Source organism: Magnolia sinica, chromosome 10, assembly GCF_029962835.1.
Source record: "Magnolia sinica isolate HGM2019 chromosome 10, MsV1, whole genome shotgun sequence".
Classification (NCBI taxonomy): Eukaryota; Viridiplantae; Streptophyta; class Magnoliopsida; order Magnoliales; family Magnoliaceae; genus Magnolia; species Magnolia sinica.
This window is the reverse complement of record NC_080582.1, coordinates 84,835,653-84,847,078: the sequence shown is the minus strand read 5'-3', so window position 1 is coordinate 84,847,078 and position 11,426 is coordinate 84,835,653. Positions and strand designations below refer to the sequence as shown.

General features: G+C 39.0%; 1 protein-coding gene across 1 annotated transcript; it reads right to left on the bottom strand.

The window, feature by feature from the left end:
* Positions 1-5,898: 5,898 nt before the first annotated feature.
* On the bottom strand, positions 5,899-6,664 carry LOC131257585 (pathogenesis-related protein PR-1-like). The gene has a single exon (XM_058258367.1). The coding sequence runs from the start codon at positions 6,660-6,662 to the stop codon at positions 5,964-5,966; it is 699 nt and encodes a 232-aa protein (XP_058114350.1). The 5' UTR covers positions 6,663-6,664; the 3' UTR covers positions 5,899-5,963.
* Positions 6,665-11,426: the final 4,762 nt, after the last annotated feature.

Sequence of the window (11,426 nt, the reverse complement as noted above, 5' to 3'; positions counted from 1 at the left end):
GCTACCAACCTAGCCTTAAACTTATCAATAGTCTCATCTGGTTTTAGTTTTTTTTCTAAACACTCATTTACAACCTATTGGTTTATTTCCAGGTGGTAGGTTTACAATTTTTCAAGTGTTATTAGATATAATAGATTCTAACTCATCATTTATTGCTTCCTTCCAAAAGGTTACATCTGGAGAGTTAATTGCTTCTATATAGGTTGTAGGATCATCTTCTACTAAGAAAGTGAAAAAACCATCTCCTAGGTTAGTTTCTCTTCTAACCCTGGTATTTTTTCTTGGTTGTATCTCTTCTACTACTTTCTCGTAAGCATTTTTACTAGTAGACGCAATATCTGATTCATTGACTTCCTCTATTCCTATAGATTTAGATTTCATAGGGAATACATTCTCAAAGAACTCTGCATCCCTAACTTCTATAATTGTATTAGGATATAGAATATTATTCTTAGTTTTTAAAACTAGAAACCTGTAGGCCACACTGTTTTGTGCGTAACCTATAAATACACAGTCGGTCGTTTTAGGACCTAACTTTCTTTTCTTAGTTTCATGTAATCCTACTTTAGCAAGACACCCCCACACTTTAATATATTTGTAACTAGGAACATGATTCTTCCAAAGTTCATATGGTGTTTGTTCAGAAGATTTAGAAGGAATTCTATTAAGAATATAACAAGCAGATAGAATTATTTCTCCCCACATATTTGAGGATAAACTTGAACTATTTAACATAGCATTCATCATCTCTCTCAGAGTTCTATTCTTACGTTCTGCTATTCCATTCTGTTCTGGTGTATAAGGAGCTGTAGTTTCGTGAACTATTCCATTCTTTTCACATAATTCTCTAAATTGAGAAGATTCATATTCATCTCCTCTATCTGTTCTGAGTCTTTTAATTTTTATATTTAACTGATTTTCAACTTCAATTTTGTATTTAGAAAAAGCATCTAAAGCTTCATCTTTGTTCTTTAACAGATAGACTCTAGTGAACCTAGAGTAATCATCTACAAAAGTTATGTAATATCTTTTTCCACCTCTAGACATGTGATTTCTAAAATCACCTAAGTCACTGTGTATTAACTCTAATAGAACAGATAATCTTTCTATTTGTTTAAAGGGTTTTCTAATGAATTTTGATTCGACACATGTTTCACATTTGTCAAATTCTTCATTAGATATATTAGGTAATAAACCTAATCTTTTCATTTTCTTCAAAGATGTTATATTCACATGACCTAATCTATTATGCCATAGATAAAAAGGTTCAACGATATAAACAGAACTGAATGTCTTCTTATTATTATCATTGGATACATTTATAATGAATAAACCATCGCTACAGTACCCCTTACCAACAAAAGTTCCATTCTTAGTCATTACAAGCTTATCTGAATCAAATACTAACTTAACACCAGCCTTATTGAGGAGTGAACCAGAGACCAAGTTTCTTCTAATATCGGGCACATGTAGGACATCATTCAACATTAGAGTCTTTCTAGAAGTGAGTTTCAGAAGTACTTTCCATTTCCCTACAACTGGAGACGTTCTAGCATTACCCATGAACACCTGTTCATCATCTCCTGATACTTGGTAGGAGGTAAATATGCTACGATCCTTGCACATGTGCCCAGTTGCACCAGTGTCTAGTACCCACTCCAAGTTGTTTACAAGGAAGACTTCTGATACCACAGCTACTATCATGTCAGACTCATTGCCTATTTCTGTAAGATTAGTTTGCGGCTTATCTTTGTTTTTCTTAAGCCTGCAGGTTTTGACATGATGCTCAGGCTTTTCACAGTTGTAGCAGTTTCCCTTTTTCTTGAATTGATTGTTTGCATTCTTCTTTTTGAGCCTGCATTCATTTGCATAATGTCCAGGTTTGCCACAGTTATGACAGTTGCCCTTTTTCTTATTATTTGCCCGACTTGATTCCACAAGATTCGCCTTTGAATCTATCTCATTTTTATTTTATTTTTGATCCCTGATTCTATTGGCCTCCTCTATTTGTATGTGTACGATAGTGGTTTCCAAAGAAACACCGTTCTTTTTATGTTTCATTCTATTCTTATATTCTTTCCAGGAGGGCGGTAACTTTTCTATTAGTACTCCTGAGAGAAACACTTCATCCAACTTAATTCCTTCTGTCGATAGTTCGTGAACTAGACTTTGAAAATCGTGAATCTGATTTGTGACAGGTATATCGTCTGTCATTTCATAATGAAGGAAATTAGCAATTGCATGTTTCTTAGCGCCTGCATCTTCTAATATGTATTTCTTTTCTAAAGCAGTCCATATGTCTTTAGCAGACACGTAAGAAGCATACACGTATATAGTTCGTTGGATAAAGAGTTTAGAATATAATTTTTACAATTATTTTCATCTGTTACTTCAGTTTGATTTGCTGAATATATAGTAAATGATTTAGATAAAATGTATGAAACTTTCAGGGTGGTCAAAGCGAACATCAGTTTTTGTTTCCACCGTTTAAATGATTGTCCAGCGAACGGTTTGATTTTGGTAACTCAGCAGAAGCATTTACTGTTACTGTAGCCATAGTCTATGTAATTCAACAATTCAATTTCAAGGTTGTTAGAATATTTGGTTGAATTAAATAGACTATTAAAAATCAAGAACCAAAGAAAATAAATTTTGAGAAAGAAAAACTTATTGAATTGAGTCGAGGCGTGACTGAGTCACTTGGCTTGAAATCGAATTTGCTCTCCTTGGACAGCGTCCCAAGTGCAACAGGTTTCCAGAGCAATCGACCACCTGATAATTGGATCTACTTCATCCACCTGATTTTTGGATCTGCCTCATTTTTGGGCTCATGGGTGAAAATGATTTGGAAAAATGTATAGATGGTGTGGATAAAACACATACATCATGGTGGGGACCACAGAGAATTTTCAGTAGTGAGTCGCTACTAGCAGTGTCTGTATGCAATCCATGTCCATTTTTTACAGTGTGGGCGATCCATGGTATGGCCATCCAGGTGGACAGACTGGATCGTCCACCATGTTTACTTAGTACTGTATGGATCAAACAGGGTTATGTGGTTATGTCACCACTGCCAGCATCTTGCACGTTTAAAAAGGAAGAATATGATTTCGAGTTCAAGTGGGCCACACAATTCCGTGGTCCACAGACTATTGAACTGATGATCCTTGATGTGAAGGGGAATTCCCCAGAGATCTGCCTGATTGAATTTTCCTGACCCAAACAACTCGTGGTAAGGAATGTAGGACATCAGTGCCCTGAAAACGGTACTTCTCACCGTGAAAATCACCTGGGACGAAAATCAGGACGTTCCACTCATCAGGTGGGCCACACCTTTGGAATCAATGGACAACGGTCGCTTTGACTACGCATACTCTTCTGACCCACCTGGCTTACGGATTGTCTGATTTTCAAGAGGGTTGATAATCATGGTTGGTTCTACCGATTTAACGATCCTGATGTCCTACAAAAGTTACATGTTGGTGGGATAAATGCTATGGTACCACAACTTGCTGTCCATTGCCTGTATGTGATTAGTTCCGATTTTATAATTCCTATTGCTGAAGAGGGTTAGGAGAAATCATATGATCTGCTTTTTCAATGGTTGGATTGTGAGGGTATGCATCATCTCATATGACCGCACATATATGTATTAATAAGAATATTTAGAAACTAAATGTTTAAGTTATTTTTATCATTATATGTGCCGGTGGAGTTGATAATATATATAACTTAGAGTTAATGAGATCATTGAGTTAACCACTCATTCTTACTTTGGAATAGTGTTGTAAAACATTAACTGGACAATATTATTGATACAAGTACTATCTAGATCTCTTGCACTATCACCGCTATGTTTTTGAAGAGTCGGGGCGAAAACTGAATTTTACACTTTAGTTATTTTAGATATGTATATTGAGGCTTGTATAATTTTTAATTAGCCAGACACTCATTTTATAATTGTATATTTTAAATATTAGCTATATATTTTCAAATTTAATTATTTCTGTTTAATTTTTGATACCGCTGATTTTAAAAATACTCTAATTTTGATCATATGCATATGTTAATCGAGCTACGCCACTCGTGTGCATCTTCACCCGGAAACTCAGGATGGGGTCTATATACTCGGATGCTGATTTTCAGGATGTGACACCGCGCGTATACAAAATCAGATCCAGTCTAAAAGGTGGACCACAGCATGAAGATCACCTGGTTCAAAACCTGGCCAGTCCACTCATCTGGTGGGTGACAAAACAATGGATGGTTTAAAAAGAAGAAGAGAGCAACTTTGGGTATTTCAAAGAAGGCTGGGAGAGAGCCATGGCTGCTTTAGATATGAGATTTTCCGGTGCGTGATCTCTCTCATCTTCTGTCGATTCGTTTTATAATCTGTTTGATTTTTTCGCATGTAGCCCCGGCCACACCCACAACCCATTACCTGAGGCGCAACTCGACCCCCTTAAATCCATCAAGCTCATCCGGACCTGACCCGACCTGACCGACTAATTTGGTTGTTATCGGGCCACAGTTTGACCGACGAGTCGACCCTGACCCGTTGCCATCCGTATATCATCTTGCATCGATCGCACTAAACGGTCCGTTGCTTGATAATCCGTACATGGGGTCCAACCTTAAATAGTCAGAGTCAAGAAATTGCAATGGCTATTGTTGATTATATGTTTGATGCCTTCAAATGGACGGTTACGGTGGAAAAGAGTCGTCCATATGATTAAGATTGTATGATCAGTGTAATATTTTGGTGCAGGCAATCCTTGATATGGCCACCAGGTGGACGGTCTGGATTGTCTAATGATATTTACTAACCACTATAGGGCTCTATACTCTGATCTAACACTGAGATCATGGGATGGAGTGTCCATGTAGTGTCCATGTGGTGTGGGTGTGTGTTAAAAGTGGGTTATTAATCCAGTGCCCAACACACGTTTGAGAAGAAGAATATGACCCTTGAGTTCAAGTGGGCCACACAAATCGGTGATCCAGACCATTGAGCTGATGATGATTGAGATGAAGGGGAACTCCCCCAAAGATCTGCCTGATCAGACCCAACTACCTGCCTGGTTGAATTATCTTGACCCACAGAATTTTAGCCACTAGAAAAGAAAATCCAAGAAAAGCTTCGGATTTGTGAAATTTCTTGGGCATGGTCTATCCTTTTGGAGACATTAGCTCAATGGTCTGGATTGACGGTCTCTAGGCCGACTTTTCCAAAGGGGTCCGTGCTCTTTCTCTTTCATCATATAATTCCTTCATTTTTTATTTTATTTTTAATGAGATAAGAGAGCGCGGATGGCATATAAGCAAGGCACCACAACTTGTGGTACGTACTATCTTTCCCATGGCAGTTGAGTAGGACATCGGTACCCTGAATACGGTAGTTCCAACCATAAAGATCACCTGTGTTGAAAATCAGGACGTTCAACTCATCAGGTGGGCCACACCATCAGAATCAAACCTACCCTGCCAACATGCCACTCCGTCAAACTGACCGTTGTCCATTGATTCCGAGGGTGCTACGAAGAATCACATGACTACCTTTCCCAACAGTTGGTCCAATGGGCCCCACCTTATATGGACCATGCGACAAAAGACTATAAAACATTACATTACCTAATTATCTGCCCAGCACCAGTTCAATGTAGACCGTTGTTTTGTGTTTCTATTTTTAACGGTCTCCTTGCCACCAATCAAACCGTTGGATTTGTCCAGTAGATTAGAATTTGATTCCATCTCTCATCTGCTGTAAGCCCATCAAATTGACTGTGGCCCAGCAAATGATGGGCCCCACAAGCACAAACAAAGTACATGCAAGACACAAACATCAACCAATTATTTAAAACTGGTGAACTACCTTATTATATTTATTTAATTCAATTACATAATTCCACCCTAATAAACAATTAATGATAAAAATAAACGGACGGTGATGATGAGACGGACATTTAGTACGGCCGAGCTCCGGCGTAATTCCCAGGCGGATAGTACTCGCACGTTATGAACGTGTCCCCACTGTCACAGATGATCTGGGCACACCCCACACGCTCCGTCGTGCGCCAAACCATCTGGGTGTAGTGCGAACAATCCCTGCTCGAGCACGTGTTATCGCTATAATGGTAGAACTGCTTCTCAGCCGCCCAAGCGTCCACCGCATCTTTAGCCGTCCATCTGTGTCCTTGGCCCCAGAAGATGTTCTCACCGAACCCGTACCCTGGCGAGTGCACCAGAGCACAGTCCTTGCGCCGTTCGTTGGAGTACACACGTGCGTACCGGGCCAGTAGGGGCTCCCACTTGAGTGGAGGGACTCCAACCGCACGTCTGGCACTGTTGTGACCGTCGATGAATTGGGCGATGATCTGAGTACTATTAAGGCTAGCATGAGCTGTGATTAGTAGACTTAGTAAGGAAATGAGAGTGATAAGGAGAAATGAAGTTGGAGGAGCCATTGCTGAGAAATGTATGAATGTTGGTTTGGAATGTGAATGGATAGGATGGAAGATATAGCGAATTTCGGTGTATATATAGTGTTTGAATGTAGGGAGAGATGTGGATGTTTGTATATTTTTCTTTTGTTTCTTTGGTCCTACGTTAGTATGCGGCTGACCGTGCGCTTGATTCGGGTTTACATAAGGTGGCGGGGGCATTTTTTTTTATTTTTTATTTTTAGTGTACAAAATTTGCGTGTTTGATGTGGAATTGGAAAGAGATACCGTGCTTGCATGTATGGGTGCTTAATGACGGAAGTACCCTTGGGGCCGGTTCTTCTTGTGGCTGTACATTAGCCAAGCTAGTTCAAAAAGCTCGCTTGGATTAGCTTGATCTAGCTTGACTTGACTCGACTCTAATGACAACTTGAGGTGAGCTAAGCTTCATATGACCTGTGAAAACAAGCTGAGTTCGAACATTGTAGAGCTCGACTCGACTTAACTCGAACCCGACTCAGCTCGAGCTTGGCTTGACTCGAATATATATAATATTTAAAAGTAAAAATAAAATAAGACTTAAACCATAACCTATCCATTCGTCACTTTCTTACCATTTTCTTTCCTTCCTTAACAACAAGGTACTTATATATATATATATATATAGAAAATAATTTTATAAAATCAAGTGGGGCATTGTTGCAAAAATATTGATTTTAATAAAAAATATTTTAATAATAAAATAATATATAAAATAAAAAGTTGTTTTGAAAAAAACACTTTTCTGTAGGTTTTTTGGAAATAGTCCTACATGGAAAAGAGAAGAGAAAAACTTGTGGTTTATATGAAAGATGTGGAGTATTATAATATTTACCTACCTAGTCCGTGGACTATGGACCGCGCGCGCTCGGGCACGGGCTCGGGCTTGATCTCGGGCTCGGTGCGAGGGCGTGGGAATGTGAGGCAGTGTGGCTGTAGAGGTACTAGTAGCACACTTTGCACTTATGGCAGGTGGCTGGTTAGCAGAAATACTAAAGGATTGGAAAAGAAATCTCTCAGTATAAATAGAGGGACTGAAAAGAGTCATGCAAAGAATAAATGTGAGCCATTAGTGCAGGGGTTCGGTGTAATCTGCATGGCTAGCCCAATCTAGAAAACGCTAGCTATTGTCTTACAACATCGACAATGCAGCACTTAATGGTCCATGCACAATGAAAATGGCCATAAAACGGCTAGTTTTCCAACAGCCAAAAATGACTTAATGAAATTTAAGTCTCTGAACCATAACCCCCTAATCACCATAGCCTATAAAAGGAGGACCTGGATGGGTTTCCAAACCATCTCAACTCACTCCAGCAAACCCATACGAACTGAGACAGCCAGCCCCTCTCACTCATATATTCTAGTGTTTTCAGCAACATGGCAAGGCTTAAACCTTAGCTTGAAGAATAGACCAGCGGTGTGGTCTAGAACGGTTCAACTGAACCAGTAGCTGAAGATTTGAACTTACCTGTGCAGAAGTTTTTTCTCTTCTTTCCTTCCTCTCTTGGAATTTTTTCCTTTATACTGTAATACTGCCAGAAAGTGTGTAATTGAATTCTATTTAGTGGGCCCTCGTGTTTGTTAAACACAGACCCACACCAGGCTCGTCGTATCCTAGAAACTATTTGCCTGTAACCTACCAGCATACTCAATTCACTTGAGTAGGGGCAAATAACACTTTAAGGACAGCGTTTCAGACGTGCTTCAACCTATCCTGATTTTTGATTATTTTGCACTTTTCGGTTTCCACATTATACAGAAATACATTAATCTGTATAATTTCCAACAACTTCAATGGTAAGCTCGAGGAGAGCATGAACGAGCTAAGCCAAGCTTGACCCACCTTGACTCGGCTTGGCTCAGCACAATGTACAGCCCCAGTTCATCTAATGTCCTTGTGGATTAAGGGTGGCCCCACTGAGATTTAGACATGGAGAAAATAAGAACATATCCAACCATCACGTGGTGGGCCACTGCGTGAATTTGGTGGTTCTCAATTGTTTTATGTGGTGTGGCCAAATTAATGATGGGTTATTCTTGTGTTTTTGTGTATCTCATCATCATGGTGTGGATCACTTAATGGGTAGTTTGAATGGAGAAACGCAACACCGCGGGCCCCGCACATGCTATAGTGCATGAACAGGTTGGTGTACGTACGAATACATAGGTGAATGAGCAGGTGATCATGTTCTGAACGATGGCGGATTGCCTGTGCCCAGGTCACCAGGGATATTCCTGTTGACCCTACTCTGTGGGGCCCACCGTCATGTATGTGCGTTATCACGCTGTCCATCTAATTTTTCAGCTCATTTTAGGACATGGGCAAAAAAATGAGTTAGATCCAGTGAACCACAAAGTGCGATAATAATGCCTACTACCATTAAAACTTTTATAGGGCCAAGAATGATATTTAAGATTTGAAATTTCTGCTTGCTATAAATAGAAATTTTCTATTTTCATATATCCTGATTGGTAACATCAATGATGACACAGTAAATACTACTGCATTGAATGTTGTGTGTGATGATGTGGGCAGTCACATTGCAACAAACAGAAATTTTCTGTTTGTGACAACGACACGTGGACATATACTAAGGAAAACACAAATATCAGCTTGATCCAAAACTTCCATGGCCCCTAAGAAGTTTTCAGCCGTAGGAGTTTAATTCTCTCATTTTCTTTGGGTGTGGTCCACTTTAGCTTTGGATCTCCCTCATTTTTTGGCTCACTAAATGAAATAAGCTGGCAAAATGGATGGACGGCACGGATAAAACACATACATCAAGGTGAGCTCCACGTAGTCAGGTCAACAAGGATATCCATGGTGACCAATCAGCGTCCATAAACATGGGTGGGGAGAGGATTAGGTGAGTAATTTGTGAAATAAGCTTATTCAGCAAGGACTTTCAGAGCGGTAGACTTCCACGTTAGTTTTACAGAATTTAAAAATTAGAAGAGACTCATCTCCTCAATCCAGACCATTCAAACTGTGGGTCGCATTGTGTATGGATAACATATCTAAGATAATACTGATCAAGAAATCTTAACCATCTAATTAATTGTTGTCAAATGGATATTTTAAAGTAAAATAGTAAGTGGTCCAAATTCAAAGGGAAAAATAAGGTGGTTAACATTATCCTCTCAGTGCAATTTTTCGATTATTGCTGATCCACCTTAGGCCAGAGATTTGGACGGCGTGGATTGCCATTCAAACATGCCATGTGTACCTTTGAAGAGTCACCACCATTTTTAAATTGTACAAAACTAGGGTTGAAAATCCGGACAGTCTGTCAAGTGGGCCACACATGTGTATAAAAGTAATACACAATAAGAGAAACGATAAGCACCGTTCCCGTTTTCCGCATTCAACGCTCATCTGCTGTACACCTGATCAGTGAGCTGACCTCAACTTTAGGATGAGACAAACGCATTGAGGGAGCTCTTTGATGGACGTCCTGGATCCCATACACGTGCCACGTTTGCAAGGATGGTGCGAACCGTCTTCTTTTACGAAAGCACTCATTTTATGCAATGATCACATGCAACGTTTTACGTGAACCTCTCCTTTGTGTAAACTCAATGAAAGAGGCCGGTTCATCTCATGGCTAAAAGACTCGGCCACTCACTCGCCTGAGTCAGAGCTGAATCGTCCCCACTTAGGTGACTGGGCGTTATTCGAGGTGTCGAACCGGATCAGTTTTATTCAAAATCATGCCTAAAACTATTGTTGGCTGCTTTGTCTCTATTCAATGGACATGATAGGATCAATATAATGACTCGATCCAAATTGATTGCCATTGACCCAAGCGCCAAAGTAACCTGCAATATAAATATATATGATTAGATTTTGAAGAGGTCTATTGATTACTTAGATATTTGTGGAATTTGATAATGATCATGCAATAATCAAATGGTGGGGTTCTTCCTCTCAAGATGAATTACTTTGTGACTTTTATAAGAAATGATTTTTAGAATACTAATGCAAATTAGATAAATCAAAAAACTCGCAATTGATCACTAGGAGCGGCCGTAATAATGCATCTCTTGAAAGAATTGCTTAATATTAAATAAATAACAAATCCAATTTATGAATATAGACTTGTATTACAACTACAATTTATAGTTAAGAATTACTACTAATTTTAAGATAGGTTGAGATAAAGTAAATTAATAGATTTACTTGTTTGGTTTGGTTGATATGAGACTCATTTTTTTATTGATTTCCTCCACCATTTATAGAGTTCTATAGCAATGTATTCTTCTATATCATTCTTTCGTTACTGCATCGGTTACAGTAGTTGAAAAGATTTTCTGTAAATCATTTTTTTGTTACACTTTCCTTTTATTTTTGTTCTTATTTTAAATGCTTTTCAATCACTCATATCACTTTTATCGTTAAGGCTTTGTTTTGATTGCCCTTAACTACATTTTATATTTTAAACAGCTTTATTATACCTTTTCTATATCAATTGCAACACTCCATCAATCATCCACGTACGTGTAGGAACCAACTTACATCCGTTGTACGCATGTAAAAAGTGCTCAAAATATTTAAAGATATTTATTACCTACTTTCTACTCCTGGTGCAATACCATATGTCATCCTCCTCCTATTAGCTTTCTCACGGTTATTAGAAATATGATACAACAACTATACAGGGTGGCCCACCTGAGTATTAGAATGGCGTTATTTTTGGATTGTCGGTGTCCATTCATCATGGCAGAGCAGATCTTACGAATGGATTGGATGGAAGGTACGTAGGACACACAACACAATCTTAAAGGTTTTAATTGTGAGCGTTCCCATCCCAACTCTTCCTTCTGGTGTGACCCATGTAAGGTGAACTTAAGGAAGCACGCCTTGTGGACGGAGTGGATGTGGACCCTATATCATGGTGGAGCCAAAAACGAAATTGTATAGAGTAACGGGGCTTTACTAAGCCG